Source organism: Canis lupus, chromosome 8, assembly GCF_048164855.1.
Source record: "Canis lupus baileyi chromosome 8, mCanLup2.hap1, whole genome shotgun sequence".
Taxonomy (NCBI): Eukaryota; Metazoa; Chordata; class Mammalia; order Carnivora; family Canidae; genus Canis; species Canis lupus.
In genome coordinates this window covers 73914033-73931640 of record NC_132845.1, presented here as the reverse complement: position 1 = coordinate 73931640, position 17608 = coordinate 73914033, and the positions used below count along the sequence as shown (strand labels likewise).

The 17608-nt window shown below is 39.7% G+C and overlaps 1 protein-coding gene across 8 annotated transcripts in view; it reads right to left on the bottom strand.

The window, feature by feature from the left end:
• AUTS2 (activator of transcription and developmental regulator AUTS2) overlaps positions 1-17608 on the bottom strand; it is a 1131932-nt gene that overhangs the window by 1092245 nt on the left and 22079 nt on the right. The window contains exon 1 of one of the 8 annotated variants that reach the window (XM_072837552.1): positions 369-554. The exons of the other annotated variants lie outside the window; for them this stretch is intronic. Within the exon in view, the coding sequence (XP_072693653.1) occupies positions 369-539 (171 nt within the window). The 5' untranslated portion in view covers positions 540-554. Of the gene's footprint in view, positions 1-368; positions 555-17608 lie in introns of those variants that run through there. 8 annotated transcript variants of the gene reach the window in all.

Sequence of the window (17608 nt, the reverse complement as noted above, 5' to 3'; positions counted from 1 at the left end):
GAGGGGAGCATAATTTAGTCTGTGGCAGAGATCTTCTTCAAAATAACTCAATGCTGCTACAATCCTCGAACAAACAGTACCTAACACCTGCAAATGCTGTGCTGGGCAGGCAAGCAAAAAAATGGTCTTCAAACCCTGCTTTCACCAGTATCTACGAAATAAAAAATTTTTTAAAGAGCATGGTATAAAGACGTTGTGGACCTGTAGCTTTATCTGAACAGGATTTTTAGTCAGTCAATGTTTACTGAGATAAGATGAAGTAAGATGTTTAGGCATACATTCACAGGAAAATATAAACAATAAATCTTAAACACGACTTCTGTCTCATTGTGTGGCTGACACTCTTAAGTGACCTCCATGATCCTCACCTCCTGGTGTCCATTACTCTTATACAATCCTCTTTCCTTGAGTGTGGGAGGGACCTCTGACCTGCTTCTAACCTGTAGGATACAGCAAAGATGACAGATGATTACATCACAAAAGACTGTAGTATCTGCATCTGCCCTACTCTCCTCTGTCAGTGAAGAGTGAGCAACCATGTGGGGTAACCTCACGGGACAAGGAAGTGTGGACAGCCTCAAGGAGCAGAGGGAGTCCCCAGGCAGCAACCAAACAAGGCCCTCGGGCTTACAGCTGCAAGGAAATGAATTCCACCAACAATCTGAGCAAGCCTAGTAGCATATCCATCCCCAGACAAGCATTCAGATGAGTCTCCAGTCTTGAGCAACATCTTGACAGCAGCTGTGCCCAAACTCCTGACCCACAGGAATTGTGAGATAATAAACAGAGGTTATTTTAAGCCACAAAAATACTGTTTGTGGTAATACTGTCATATAGCAATAGATAACTAACACAAGATGATTTTCTTGAGCGTACCATTTGAAGTGTTTTTAAAATTATTTTCCCTCACAAATCAACAATTGTCTGGGATTGTGTGGAAGTAGAAGTGGGGATGTTGTTAATCTGGTAAGGAAAAGAACAGGAAGGAGCCTGAAATAAATGTCTAGGATTGTCTAATTACAGAGCTATTTATAATCAGAATGATAGCATTCTGTCCACTGAGGACACTAAAATTCAGAAAGGTTCAGTGATATATCCAAGGATACACAGTACATTCATCATAAAGCTGGAAGCCAACTTCCCATAACAAGGCCTCTCCAACCAAGACAACCTTTTGTCTCAACTCTAGATGAAAACACTCAAAACATATCGCACATAATTCTTTCTACATTTAGGATAGCAAACCCAACCACGTATTTCCTCTTTAGTGAAGACTCTGCAGCACCTCAGTGAATATGGGGATGTACGCTGTGAATATAAAAAAATGAGATGAATTTGTCTTGATTCATGGATACAGACAAGCTTGTTTTGCTGTCCTTTTTTTCTTCCCCTCCAAATAAAAAACAGAGTAAGAACTTCAGTCTTTTGAGAATTCCAGGGAATCTGGTTTTACTCTGTGACATGTAGACTTACTGCTCCAAAATGGGGGGGGGGGGGGGGGGAGTAAATGAAAAAGCCATTTAACCTAAAAATGTATCCACTTTTAAACTTCTTGGGAATTGAATCCTCCTCAGAAAATCATGGAATGTCAGCATTGGAAGAGGCTGTGCTAATTCTGGTCCAACTCCCTCAGTTATTGGAAGGCTAGAAACTTGCCCAAGTCACAAAAGAAAATGAACTAGGAAAGTAAGTCAGGCTGGCTTCCTTTCGTCATTTCCACAGCACCATACTGGGAATGGCTCTGCCCCAAATTGCATATTGGCTACAAATATTTTAACAGGAAATGTCATCAATCAACACCTTGACCTTAGGCATCAAACACAACCACCGGGGCAGCCCGGGGGGCGCCTTCAACCTGGGGCCTGATCCTGGAGACCCTGGATCAAGTCCCACATCAGGCTCCTTGCATGGAGCCTGCTTCTCCCTCTGCCTCTCTCTGTCTCTCATGAATAAATAAATAAAATCTTTAAAAAATAAATAAAATAAAAAAACAAACACAACCACAAACAATACTTTGGGAAACAAAGTATCAAACTGAACTTATTCTTAAGACAGTCCAGGTAAAACACAGGATATAAAAGTCCTGCAAAAATGGATGATTACAAAATGTTCCCGTGAAATAACACTTCATGATGTAGAATCACTGTGCTCCTACAAAAATGCAACTGCCTTCTTGAAACTTAAGTCACATTTAGGCATTCTGGGTAGAAAAAAAAAAAAAAAAAAAAGCTATGGAAAAGAGCCATACTCTCAGTAACACTACCACCTTCTCAGTCTATGGTTTGTAAAACCTGTTTTCATTTACTGATTTATGGAAAGTAACTTTCACAGTTTCAAAGCCTTGCCCCAAGTCTAAGCAAAACAGCTGATATCACAGTCTTTGTGGTACATGCTGTGCCTGTAGGCCCTGGACACGGAGAGACAGAGATGACCCTGCTGTGCCCTCAAATCATTCCCATACAAGATAGATTGTGATAAAGCCTATGATGGGTGTAAGCAAGGCTCCGATGGGATTATAGATGATGCAATTAATTCTAGAACCAGGAGAGCATGAAGAAGCATAGTTATTGAGTCTGGATCTATATAAGCAGAATTTTGTCTGGAAGACCTAGAGGGGTTCCAGTTAATTTGGTTTTGGCTTATTATATAAACAGCAACTCTGTTTTAAATTTGGGGGGAAAATACCATTCCTTTCTCTCTCCTATTTCTGCTCATTACACATTTGAGTATATTATTGCTATCATCTGTTTACAAGTCTGTCTGTCTGTCTGTCTCCACTGGACAGCCAGCTCCTGAAGGAGCAGACATAGACTCCTTTCACCATGATTTCCTGCAGCACCTGGCAGGGCAGCCCTTGACACAAGTTAAAACTTCACCATTCAACTTCCATAACTATAAATAGCTGTCAGGTCACTTGTAACTTCCTTTAATCTATCACCTAAACTTCAATTTCCAATGAAGCACAGTCATTTTTAAAAGAAACAGAAGGGGGAAAAAAAAAAAAAAAACAGGTCTACCATGATTTCACCCAGGGTTGCATGTTAACATATATGCTCTATCAGTGTTAATTATTCTTAAACCTTGCTGCTACTATTTATTCCATATTGCTACTGTCTAATCCAACTTTTCTCTTACACTGGTCAGAGCTCTGCAAGATATTAACAACTATCCCACCGGGAGTGGAAAGGATAGGATTCTAAGTTCAAATAAATTTGGGAAATGTTGGGTCAAATAAAGTTATTTTAAGGCAGAGATCTCATTGCTTTCAATATGCTACTATTAAATTTCGAAGAAACGAATGTAGTATTTATGGATTTTTCATTTAGTCTCAGCATATCTTGGTCCCATTCTTCTATAGAAGGTAAAGAATACTTTCTGAAAAATTTATTCAAGTTAACAGTATTTAAAAGTTGGAACAAAACAATAAATCTCAGTGGGACATCTTCAGCAAATACAAGCAAGACTGACAAGTGGATTCATTGTTTCATTCATGAAACCAATATTTACTAAGCCCCTGCACTATGAAAGACAGACAAAGGGCCTGCACTCACAAGAGCTTAAATCCAGTAGCAGGGAAGAATGCCCTCCATTCCCAGCCTGGGAGATAAAGAACTCTTTCTGGTCTCCCTCAGGCTGGACACTATTTCTTTTATAGCCCCGAGCACCTGGTGTGTGTTCCGTGAATAACTGCTAGCAGCTTGATCACAGTAAAGTCTGTAGACATTTTCTAAATTCCCATGAAAACCAATCAAAACAGCAATAAAATGGACTGCTATAAATTCATGTTTGGTTATTTGATCGTGTGGATTAGCTTCTACAAAGGTATTCATTTTCACAGAATAATTATGCAAGACCTAGAAGGTACCTTAGAAATAATTCATTTAAACCCCGTTGAAATTCCTAAAAGGAAACTGAGGCTGAAGAGGTAAGGTGTTAACCAAGATCATACTGTGAATCCAGGAATACAGATTAAGATTGAGAACCAAAGACCATCAGTTACGTAAGGCTGCAAGAAATGGCCAAGACAGCAATGCCGCTGCTGTGACCATCTGCCACCTGGGCTTCTCTCCACCAAGAGTCAATAGTGTTATGAAATGACAATTCCCTGTCTATCTTTTCACTGTAAAAAGTAAGAAGCTGCTTCATCAGAGACCATTCTCTAAGCACTGTCACAACACGGCTTTCATTTGTCATAGCCAGAGCCGTCCTCAAAGAAGCCGGGAATGGCCTAGGCTGCCAGTAAAAACAAGCAGCAGGGTAGCACTGGGGGCCCTTGGGCACAACAACAGGTTTCAAGCCAACAAAACATCAAATAGTATGCTCTTTTAAAGAGAGATTAGGCTAGGGGCGCCTGGCCAGCTCCATTGGTGGAGTGCGCCAACTCTTGATCTCATTGATCTTGGGGTTGTAAGTTCAAGCTCCATGTTGGGTATAGAGATTACTTAAAAATAAAAGCTTAGAAAAATAAAAAAAATAAAATAAAGAGAGATTAGGCTAAATGTGTCCACTGTACTCAGAATATGAAAAAGCAGACTGTGCTTTTGGTTCTAGGTTTAGCCCACACTTCTCTCCCTAACTTGCTGAATGACCCTGGATCAGTGTGGCTAATTCTTTCCCCATCTGTAAAAGCAGCAGTTGGACTAGATGTTGCCATGGCCTCTGAGTGTCTCAAAGTCCGTGATGCTGGTGAACTTAGGCTATCAACAAAGAACTTGCCATCCTTTTCTTGAGCTATAACCAGTTTTGTTCTTTTTTGAGTCGAGATCTGCTACATTTGCATCAAGTACTGAATGTTACAGGACGTAAAATAGATAAGTACTCTCTGGGTACATTTTATTATACTTCCCTATCATTTAACATACAATAAAGAGATGTACTATGAAATATTATGGAACCTAAGAGTACAGTATCCCATGTTGGCCTAACTACCATCGTGTCTAATTTCCAGAACTTACAATTTTAATAAAACTCTGTAATAATTCACTAAGAAGGGGAAAGGGTTGTACTCACAGGAAAATATTAAAATACAGAAATGTTAAAACTTTTTAATTCCCCCGTCTCCTGGTTTGCCCTAAAACCAACTTTTGCTCCAGACATTATCTGGCACTGGCAAAATGAAAAGTTCCAAACAGGAAACTGAAAGTGTATTCAGGAGCTGCTTTCTATGGGAAAACAAGGCACATCTGCACCCCACCGTGAATCAAAGTACAGGTTGGTAAAGCAACAGCACCTGGCCTTGGGAGAAGACTTTGCTTTACCTGCCTCAGTTCCTGGGTAAATCCCTCATTTCCTGGGCAGGTGAGACCTTCACTTGGATCTCCAGATACGAGGTCAATTCAACGCATTTTGACATCCAGATGGCAATACGGCTTGGAGTAAATTAAAATGTCAACTGAGAATGAAAATGGAGAGGTGAAAATATGAAAGAAAGAAAGGGAAACAGAAATATGAGTTAAGAGTGTGCTGAATTTAAAAAAAAAATTGTGGCTGATGTTACTGGAGAAGAAAGGGAGAGGTTAGAGAAGCTGCACTATGCATAAAATGAGAATTTTACTACTGATTTTAAATATAATCGTACAAAGTACCCCCCTGGGAAAAACACACAATCCTAGTACCATAAGAATCTGGGAAAGACAGTGATGAGAGAGCTCTAACTTCTGCTTGGATCGTTAACTTGCTCTTGAGCAAAATGTCAATCTTTCTCCTGCATATCTATTCTTTTATTCATCCAGTGAACAATGAGCACCTGATATTTATCTGACTGCATGTCCAACATTCAGACACTGTAAATACAGCAAATAAGATTCAACATCAACTCTTGAGAATTCTAGCCCAGCAGCTTAGACAGGTAGGGAGCTTTAAAACAAAGCAGCAGATACTCTAATATTTAGACGAGGTGTGTGATGGCTTCTCCAAGGCTACCCCTAACGGAGATGCCAGAGTTTACAATCTTGCTCCTCTAACCAAGGCCTCTGCTACCTCAAGAAGGTACAAACATCTTTTCATACACTGGGCAAAGCCATCCACTTTCTGTTTTGACTTTAGTCTATTTCTTTAGGTCGGTTCTTATTCATATGAGAAGAGCTGTTTCAGAGTACTTCCCTGGGGAAAAGCGAACCCCTTCCATCTTAATGAAGCAGCCACTTGCTTTTTTATCCTATGCCTTTTCAAAACAAGACAATACAGCCTTATTAAAATAAGCAAAACTCTATTGTACTGTTCACCTAATGCTAGAAAAAGAAGACTTAACGAGGTTGATATAAATTTTAGGAGAAAAAAAAATAAAATAAAATAAAATAAATTTTAGGAGAAAAAGCAAAATTGCTGATCAGGATTTAACTCATCTCTGAGTCAAGGCTTTCTATAAGGCACACTATGTATCAAGAATAAACATAAAGCTCACTATTACTGCATGTTAATGTGAAAACTGGTCCAACTTCTGAGAAGTACAATTTGGCAGTACACACCAAAAAAGTTAAAAGCATGCATGCCTCTATCCAAGTAACTGAATATCTAGTAATTTCTCTGAAATTAATAATTAAAGAACTTAACAAAGATTTATTAATAAGTCTATATGTCAAATACTGGTTATAATATCAAAAACCTGGAATGGTTTTCTCTTAGTATTAAGAATACCCATGATCGGGCAGCCCGGGTGGGGTGGCTCAGCGGTTTAGTGCCGCCTTCGGGCCAGAGCCTGATCCTGGAGACCCAGGATCGAGTCCCGCGTCGGGCTCCCTGCGTGGAGCCTGCTTCTGCCAATCTCTCTCTCTCTCTCTCATGAATATATAAATAAAATCTTTAAAAAAAAAAAAAAGGATACCCATGATCTTTATTTTCTTTACAATAAAATATGTGGCTTTTGTCATTTTCAAAGCTTTTTAAATTAGAAAATTAAAATAAGCAACAACATTTTAGTACCAAACTTGGTAGAAGGAAAAAAGAAAATGCAGCTGTCCATACCAAGGGAGAGCCCTTGCGTCCTGCCAAAGATAAATGTAAATTGTTTGGCTGTCTCTGCTACAACCAGTTCAATTAGCATCAAAACAAAGGCTCTTTAAAAGGCCACGCACACAGTGTATGGGCCGAAGTCTAATTGAGCTAGTTGTAAATTAATTACCTAATGTTGTCAAAATGGGCAAAAAAGCATTCATTCCCTTCACAGAGGGACCCGAAGCCGATCCTAAAGGTAAGCGAGAGACAAGTGTTGGTAGTGGCAAATGTTTAGTTTTTGAAAAATACAGCTACAGAGGCTTTCCAAGACATTGCTGATTCATGACAGATTTCCTTGCCAAGGCTTGATTTGTTAACATCCCCTCCTCCTTTCCTAGTGTAAGTACCTCCTTTGGCAGAGAAAATGATGCATTTCTATTCTCTCTCCTCTTAATCCTTAAAACTTCAGTTCAGAGATGAACGAATCAGTGCCAAGTATCTGAAAAGATGGGACGCTGAATTAGGGCCAGAACATTAATCCACAGTGCCCTCTGGTACTTCTGGGCTGAAGAGTTCATTTCAGCATTCCTAGTAAGACTGACCCGGAGTGCACAACACTACCCCGTCTTCCTTCCCCATCCAAAAAAAAAAAACAAAAGCCACCTCATCTTACAAACTATCCATTTACTCTAACAAAGCATCACCAGGCTAGGTCAACAATTGCGGTATGTAACTGACAACCAAATTATTACTCTCAGGCATATCCCAACCATCACAAAATACCTTCTTAGCCTTGAAACTGGCCGTTTTTTTCAAGGAAAGAAATGAGGGAGTCCTATGGTAAATAAAGCATGAACATCTTCCTTAAAGATGCCATTTCAGTGACTTGAAATGAACACATGTATATCCCAAATGAGTAAAACTCAATTCCCATTTTGATTTGCAAGCACACAGTCAATACAGAATTTGCCAAGATGATGCTTTTGAATGACCTTACCGTTTAAGAGCTCAGACTGTGAGCAGAGACCTGTATACCTGGAGGGTTATATAAACTTAGTTTCGTTCCAATTCAATACACATGATGACCATGAAATTAAGTAAACAGTACCTATGCCTGAGTTCTTTAAAAAGAATAAGAATGTATAAGGAGCAGATACAGACTTTGAACCATGAGTAGATTTACTCAGAACATTTTGCCTTGCAAATCATATAATCATAGTATAGTCTCTTTGGATGGAGACACCACAAAGGTCACTAATTCCTGGCGTTGACCCCCATCACAATAATCCAGGTGAGTGATAAGTGTGTTTGAATGTCCTCAGCAACTGCAATTCAAGACATTGAGAGAGCAGTATTAGAAATTTATTTTTATATGGAATACCTAATTGTGCCTCTAATGGGAGTAGGAATGACCACCTGGATCTAAATCCCTCTTCATGAAATCAACCTTGCCAATACTTTAAGGTAGCCACCAGGTATCCCCTAACCCACTTCTACATGAAAAATGTTCCCAGATCCATTTGTCACACAGCAGGGTTTGTGATGAACTCGTTCACAATTCTGATTCCTCTCCTTCAAATCCACAAAACCTAAGTTTCAAGATAACTGATGACAGTCATCCATTCATTAAAAGCCTCCAAAATTCCCTCCACCCAAATACAACTGATGAGAGTGTACTTCATTAGGACAGGCTAAGGGTAACATCCATTTATCTATTTAATTAGCAGGTATTTATTGTAGGGATCAAGTCTGTCATGAGATCTCCTTTCTTTTTCTTTTTTTTAAAGATTTATTTATTTATTTACTCGAGAGAGAGAGAGAGAGAGAGAGAGAGAAGCAGAGACACAGGAGGAGGGAGAAGCAGGCTCCATGCCAGGAGCCCAGTGCAGGACTCAATCCCAGGACTCAGGATCGCACCCTGGGCCAAAGGCAGGCGCCAAACCACTGAGACACCCAGGGATCCCCTCCTTTCTTTTTAAAAGAAATAATAGGGACATATGGGTGGCTCAGTCAGTTAAGCTTCTCACTCTTGATTTTGGCTCAGGTCAAGATCTCAGGATCATGAGATCTAGCCCTGCATGGAGTCCCACACAGAGCCCTGCGTTGGGCTCAGTGCTTGGCATGGAGCCTGCTTGTCCCTCTCCCTCTGCTCCTCCCCACCACGCCACCATCACCATCACTTGGCACTCTCTCTTTCTGTCTCTCTCTTGCTCTCAAATAAATAAAATCTTTAAAAAAAAGATAATTCTCAAGTCTCACTCCATTTAAATATTTGTCAAATGAAAGTTATTGTGTATATATAAAATTGTTTGTAATGGAAATTCTAAATGCTTAAGGTTTGAAAGAACTAAAGAATATAAACTGGGTCAGCTCTATATGAACATTGAAAAAATAACAGAATATAGAATAAGCCTAAGGGACAGACTTGCCAACTCATTTTTACATTCCTATCTTTCTAAGCATCTATCAAGTTCTTATTTCAGATTTAGTCCATTTTCTGGTATTTCAAGGGTCCAGGACTCAAAGGTAATCAAACACATCCTATCAATCAAATATTTACTGTTATGTTCAGTGTGGTAAATAACAGCAAGATTATAAAGATCTAGAACACATAATTACTGTCCAGTAAGTTAAAAATTGACTTATACAAAAAAACTTTTCAAAAAATAACAAATAATGCAAGACAGTATATACCAAAGTTCAAAACAGGTGATACAGACAGCTAGCTGAACTACCTACAAAAATGTCATAAGACTTTGGTGACAATAATGGCCTCTAACTCCCTCCTGGCCCCAAAAGAACAATATCCAAATAAATGGACAAAGAATTTTACCCATTAATATTTAATTCCACTGACTGCCCTCTTCGTCCAAATCTATCCAACCCTAAAATGTAGCACTACCAGAACTGCAAGATTTAAAGAATTTTTGTTCCCCAAAGAAACATATGAAGTCACAAGAAGAGAAGAGCAGAACTTTAATTAAAATTGAATTACAAAGTTATCCTTAGGGATAAGAATATAATACATAAGGGGTTCTAGTATTTTAGTAAGGAAACCTTCTACAGCAGTTCAAGATGGACTTCTCTAATATCTAATTCTGTTCTGTGATGAACAGTGTTACTTGGGGATTTTAGAAGCTAAGGTAGGATGAGTGAGCAGGATGGCTGGTAATGTTATTTTGGAATTAAGCAATTCAACGGACATGCTGGTGATAGAATGCAACATAAATAGGTTAGTCTTTAGGTATATCCATGGGGTGAAAGCTGTTATCGATAATTCAGCTAATTATGTATTTTAAGAAGAGTGGGCTGGACTTGGCCTATGTATCCTGGCTAAAAAATTCTTCAATGAGACTGACCACAAGGCTGCTCTACTGTGAAAAGCTCTTTAACATTAATTTTGATGGAGTTCGGGATCCCTGGGTGGCGCAGCGGTTTGGCGCCTGCCTTTGGCCCAGGGCGCGATCCTGGAGATCCGGGATCGAATCCCACGTCGGGCTCCCAGTGCATGGAGCCTGCTTCTCCCTCTGCCTGTGTCTCTGCCTCTCTCTCTCTCTCTCTGTGTGACTATCATAAATAATAAATAGAAAAATTAAAAAAAAAATTTTGATGGAGTTCACCAAATTGCTATTTTCCATACCCCTTGGTCTTGTTCTGACCACACCCCAGGGGTGGGTCTTTAAATATTTTAATTGAGGCAGAAAACAGGTGCAATCCTCAAACTGCTATTGCCTCTCAAAAGGTCAAAAACATTGTAGGTGGCAACAGAAACAGTGCCTTCTTCCACAATTTCCAGAACAGCTGTACAAGCGCTAGACCTGGGTTCTTAACCTTTTATGGGTCACTGACCCCTTCGAGAGTCTGATGAAAGCTAGAAAAACGTGTGTACACAAAATCTCCTGCCCATGACTTTTGGGAAGTTTGCAAATCCTTTAAAACCCCACCAAAAGTTAAAAAAAAAAGTTTCTAAGCCAGACTGTGAACCCATGCAGGGGCGGAGAGGGGAGAGCAAGGATTGTGTTCTAATTCTGATTTTCATGCCCAGTCTTATGAAAATCATTGCCTTGTGAGTAACTAATCGTCATCTACTCAAGACATGGATAAATGAATAAGAATGGATGAATTTTTAAAAACAGTATTACAGCTCTCTTAGTGGTTTCCAAAATATGATTAATCAAAGAATCACTCAGAGTGCTCTTCAGAAGAGATTCCTGGCTCTCACCCTCAGAGAGATTCAGATTTAGTAGCTCTGTAAGTGGTATTCAGAAATCTGTTTTTATAAAGTTTCATGATGATTAGGAAACCATCCTTAACTCAGCGAAGGAAAACTAATTTTTTCCCAATGTGTTATTAAAGAAGGATATATAAATCCTTGTGTTGCACAAACAAAAACAAAGAAACTGCCCAAAATGCTCCAAGCGGGCCTGACAAGCTGTTAAGTGCCAGGGTTTACAATCCTAATACTTTTTTTAAAAATCTGATTAGTGTGTTTGGTGGTTTGTTTGTTTTGTTTTCCCTGAAAGGTCACACTGTGATTCACAACCAGACCAGACATTTACTCGTAGCTAGTTTACAAGCTTACAGCAGCCAGTGAGAACTCCTCGTTAGAAGACCAGCTTTGTTAAACCTTCCTGACAAGTTGTGACACCACAGATTCAAACCACAAAAAAGGAATGAATATGCTCTAATTTAGAAAAAAATTCTTGACCTGGATGAAATTCTGCTTTACAATAATAAAAATATGTTTTTAACGGAACATATGCCAACACTTTACAAATTGTACCCAATTTGTAAAATCTCATGATTAAGAGACTAGGCTAAACCAACTTGATCAGGTGCCTCCATTTCCTCTTCCGTACAAAACTGAAAATTTTAAAATCCTGTTCCCTTTCGCATTCCCATTTTCCACAGCTCAATAAGATTGTTCATTCCTCCCTTCCTTCACACAATAATGATGCTAGATCCCAGACTGTGCACTAGATCCCAGTATCCTAGCACCCCCACCCCCGGTACAAGGTGAAAACTGCAGACAACAGGTCCCTGCCCTCCTGTTGCTCACAGTCTACTGTCCACAGTTATTTTAGGAAATTACTTCACGAAAACAACCAACTCCTTATTAGAGCCCCTATATGTCATACAGTTTGACAACATGGTAAGTCTAGAGAAAGAATCAGAACTGATAGTTTCTATTGGGAAGTCAGGACATCTCCTTGTGGTAAGAACTTCCTCATCCCAGTAACATGGCACATGTGCTGTAGGGAACTGGAGCTCAAGGGAGTCAGGCTGGAGTTCTAGCCTAGGCCCAGCTTTCTGTGTGACCCCTGGTTTGAACCAAGTAATGAGAATCTTACATACCTTTGGCTTAGAGCTAAGTGGTTTAGTTCACGAGTATTATCTTCCAAACAACCCTGAAGAGGGGAAGAACTAGGACACGGTGTTATAAATAATAAAATATGCTGAGAAAAGTTAGGTAAGGTGGCATGTCTTGAAAGCAGTGGGCTCAAGACATAATAAGTCTAAGTTCAAACTATGCAAGCATTACATAGACTCAAAGAACTGTACAGATTCAAAGTTTGCTCTAACAGCTAACATTGTATGAGCCCATGGAGCAGAATGTCATCATCTCATTTTACGGGTCTGGAGCCCCAGTAGTGCCTTGTTTGTAGTAGTACATCTTGTATAAAACAGCCACTTTCCCGTGTTCAGTCCCAAGGAAGCTCACCATCACACCCCATTAGCTTTTCATATACTACTTCCCTCTCTCCCTACAAAATGGAGATGATCCACCTTTCTCAAAGGGTTGTTGTAAAACGTAAGACAAAATGAAATGGTTGAGGGGCACCTAGGTGGCTCAGTGGCTGAGCGTCTGCCTTAGGCACAGGTCACGATCCCGGGATCCTGGGATCAAGTTCTGCATCGGACTCCCCCTAGGGAACCTGCTTCTTCTCCTGCCTATGTCTCTGCCTCTCTCTGTGTGTCTCTCATGAATAAATAAATAAAATATTTTTTTAAAAATTAAATAGTTTATATAAATGTAAAGCTAATGTTATTAAGAGTTCAGTCATGAGATGTGAAGCGCCACCTCAGGCAGGTCACTGAGTATCTCAGTGCCTTGCTCCTTATCTGTAAAATGGGGATAGTAAGAGTAAGAACTTGAGTGTTATGACAATTAACAGTGCCTATAACAGAGTAAGTGCTCAACAAATGTTCATTAACATCATTATAAACTTACTCAACATTCAACTGCCTGTGAGCTGCTACCTTAAGAATAAATTTTCACTAATGCTAAAGTCAACAGAAAAGATCTTGGTGATTCAGTGTACTTGCTCACAAATACAATTCTTTTAAATTAAGAATTAAAAATAAAATTTAGAAGATTAAAAAGCTGCCTCTATCTCCTGGTCTAACTTACCCACAATAAACCCAGGCTCCAAACACACCTCAATTAAAGGATGGTCACTGGCAGTGCCCTGCTCTCTGCAGCCTTTCACACCTCCAAAGAATGTGCATAAACAGTCTTCCTGCTTCAGAGGGCTGTTCTGAGAATAAACTGTTATAAATGCCCTTTGTAATCTTTTGACAATGGTGCAACATAAGCACACATTATTGTAGGCATTATAAATTAAGTATGTGGTTACACATGACAATACAAGAAATGTCTAAAACATCTTTCTGCTCCTCAGCATCCAATTAAATTGCCATTTCCCCTAAGAATTCTGTTGCATTATCCCATAAAAATGACACCAGCACTGACACCACCACCATCCAAAATGTGCTGTACATGGTCGCAGCACCTAATAACTCAATCCTCGCAACAACCCTGCATTACTATTTTTCCACTTCACAGATGAAGACACAGAGGTAACAGGACACAAACCTAATAAGCTGCAAAGCTGGGAGGTGAACCAACAAGGGATGGAACTCCAGAGAACCTGCTGTTAATCCACACAATACCATGGTCTCCAAAAGCAAGATCACTCTTCACAAACACCCTCCCCCTGCTCTTCATCCACAAGATACAATGGGCCTCTGAAAGTGAAGTCTTTCTTCATAACTACCACCCCTGCCCCACAGAATGTGCCTGTACCTAATAACACAACTGCTTTGGACATTTCGGTAACAATAAAGCATTTGGTTTAACCGCTCTGTGAACAAACCTAGTCTCCAGGAGGGGGGCCCCTTGCCTCCCTGTATTTATATAACCCCATTCCTTGTAAACATAATGTTGGTGCTCAAGAAAATGATGAATGAATTAATTAAATGAGTTACCACTGAGCATCTTATCATTCAAGGAAACTCAACTCTTTTTACACTTTCTATATTGCACTTTAATATTAACCTGTATTTAGGGGTTAATGTTTTGCTTTTGTTTTCTTCCTAAGCAAAACTAATCTTATTTTCTCTGCTCAGGCAATACATTTCATTAATTACTAATTCAACAGACCAAAGAAAAACAGGCTATTCAGCTGTCAGATCACACAAGACCTTTTTAATACTTCAGTCTCGTGGAAATTTTTTAAGCAGAATTTTTTAAATCCCATTTCTGTTTTAATGACTTAAAAAAGAAACTGCCCTTATGGGGGAAAGGAGCATATAAAAGGTAATAAACATTTAATGATCCAATAATTGGTTATATCAGAGCAATCACTGTTCAGTAATTAACTTCCCTTTTGGTTTGTTCACTTGATATTTTTAGCACCTTTGATAGGTATGGAATTATCCATATTATTTATTTCATACACTAAAACCTTTTGGAGAATCCCAAAAACACAACAAGGTTTCCAATCACCCACATTCATCTTGGTAACTTTCCAACGTGGCCTTTTAAAAAGCCAACTGGTTTTCAAAACCCAGAGCAATCCAAGCCCTCAGTACAGAGTGGGCACCAAAGCAGCAGAAATGGTATTACTGCTAAACTGTGGGGGCTGTGGACATGGCAGCAAGGAGAGGTTAAAGGGAAACACAACATAAAATTAGAGCTTAAAAGATAGCAAAAAATAATTAAATCACACCACCAGGAAAGAATACAGTGAACAGCTGGTATGTTGTTACTATGCAAAATTACAATTAAGCTCAGGTTAATGTCATTTCCAACTAATTACCCACAGTCAGTTGGAAGAGACACACACTAAGAGATTTCACTTTACCTATTCTAACAGTTCTCCCTATGTATGTGTCTCTGCCAGCCACACAGCGACAAGGTTCCTCACAGTTTTTTTAATGTCACAGCTACACAAAGGGCACCCGTTTCACTTCTGTCAAAGGGGTCACCTCTTAGCAGTAGATGTTAGGAGTTGCTAACATTTCAACACCTCCCTGTGGTCACACTTCTCTTCAAGTAACACTTCATTCACACCGAAATCATGTTCATAGCATCTTCTCCAAAGCCTCATTTCCTATGTTCCAACCTCATGCTTTCTCCTCCTACCCTTGCCTTTCCCTGTCCAAACCCTTTCTATAATGCCTCTTATGAAAAGGAACAGTACTGGTCACTTCACACTTGGGGTACCAATCATTCCTTATTCCTCAGGTGCTTGAACACACCTCAGATGTAAAGGATTACAAGTAACACTAACTCAGTTTTTCATCTGCATGCATTCATTTTAAAGAGACCCACCCCCATCCAAAACCAGAAAGGGAACCCACCAGCACCACCATGACTATGATTCCTGTCATTCCACTGTCCACTATGGGTATCTGCCCAAATGGCAAGAGTCTCTCTGGTCACTGCCATTTGAAGGGTACTTGTACATAAATAAGCACAATGGGACCAAGTGTCATACAGGCTGTGTGGCTTCCACATCTGACACCACACACAGAACTACTTCAACACCAGAAGCACCATTTCCTGTAAAAAGAGTCAAGCTCCTCTGAAAGACCTTCCTGAATCTACCTGCGCTAAGAGTTGAAGGGGAGAGACAAAGATCCTACAACCCAAAGCAAGAAAGAATCTTCTAATCTAAATCACTCAAGCTCTATTATCCATACACCTTGGGCACTGCCCCAACGGCATGCAGCACCAAAGTGCATGACACTACCCCCTCTTGCTTCACATGCACCTGAAAGCAGAGGTCAGATAATTTATGTTACTTGCACCTCTGAGAATCGACCTGGTGAAGAGGATAAAAAGAAGGGCCAAGGGGAGAAAATGGGCAGTAGTTTCTTTGCTACTAATGGACAGATAACTGCAGAGTGCCATAACAGATTTCAGTTCCTTTGTGCACACAGGAATATTTATGTAATCAATGTACTGTAACAAAACAAGCCTCTGGTGTACTTTTGGAAAGATGGAAAGCCATTCAGGCAGTGTGACTGGAATCTTGTCACCTGTTCAGTTGATATTAGAGATAACCAGGATGGGGGAGTGTGAGGTAGGGCAGGGGAGGGGGACAGCTCTTACATCCATAGAATCCATGTGCCTGCCCGGGAAGTACAGATGTGCAGCGGCTGGCACGTAATTATTAGTCACTACAGCCTGCAGCAGAGGACAGCTATCCCTTCACATGAACTCAGCTCAAGCACAGGACTTGCTCCAGGTCCCTTTACCACAAGCATCTCCTTCCAAAGAAAGCCCTCCGTGAACTTCTGGTTTGAAATGCTCTGAATGGCAAGCAAGGATCTGGAGAAGAGATTATTCGAGGGTAGAAAGAGAAAAAGGTGGGACTTCTTTTATTTTTGTTAACTAAGAAGGCATCTTTCCTCCTGTACATTTGGCTACTGAGACATGTTTACCAGGCTACTCGGGGAGTAATGACAAGACTCATTTGTTTACTAGAGTTGTAACTGCCAGCACTGGAAATCTGTCTTTATACATTTTTCAAAACTATCATGAGAATATTTTCAGTGAATTAGATTTCAGAAAAGATAGACCTTAGAGCTTAATCTTGATATATGCTGTAAGCGTTAATAGGCAGTCACTGTCAGGAACTGATTTAAAGGCCGAATCAAAACAAAGGTAAACCATACAAACTTAACATTACCAAAACTTACAGAAATGATAACAATTAAGAAGAAACTAGTACAGAAACTCTGAATGCTTTTTTCATTTGTACCTTATGACAATGTTTTATCAATCTTTACTTACGTGCCTAATTTTGAGGATTTGAAAAAAAGTGATGGAACCGTAAATTTGAAGAAATGTAATAAAAATCAAATATTTTTGGCAATGTTCTATTTTCTTACTTGGGTCCTGGTTACTTGGGTGTTCATTTTGTGATAATTCCCTGAGCTGTACACTATACTGATTTCAGGAAATGTTCTACTTCATAATATATAAGGTTTTAAAACTAAATGGGCATGAATGTTTTATTTTCAGAAAAGGTTTGGTAGTATAAAAATTATCTTAAACCACTACTATTACCTCTGCCCCATGAAAACACTCAAAAATATTTTCTAAAATAGTGATTCCAAAACGTCTGTGCAGGGGGCTTGCTGTAAAAGAACTCCTGGGGGAGGGGGCCTGTGAAAAATATGTGCCAGGGCCACACAGCAGGGATTAACTTTCAGTAGATGAGGAATAGGGCCCAGGAATCTGTATGTTTAACAAGCTACCCTGGGGGTGAACATGTGCAACCACAGGTTTCAAAACCACTGCACAAGGCAAGAAGAACTTGTGTTTCCCAACAATCTGAAACCACTCCATCTCAATTCTCCATACCCAAGATGGGTGACAAAG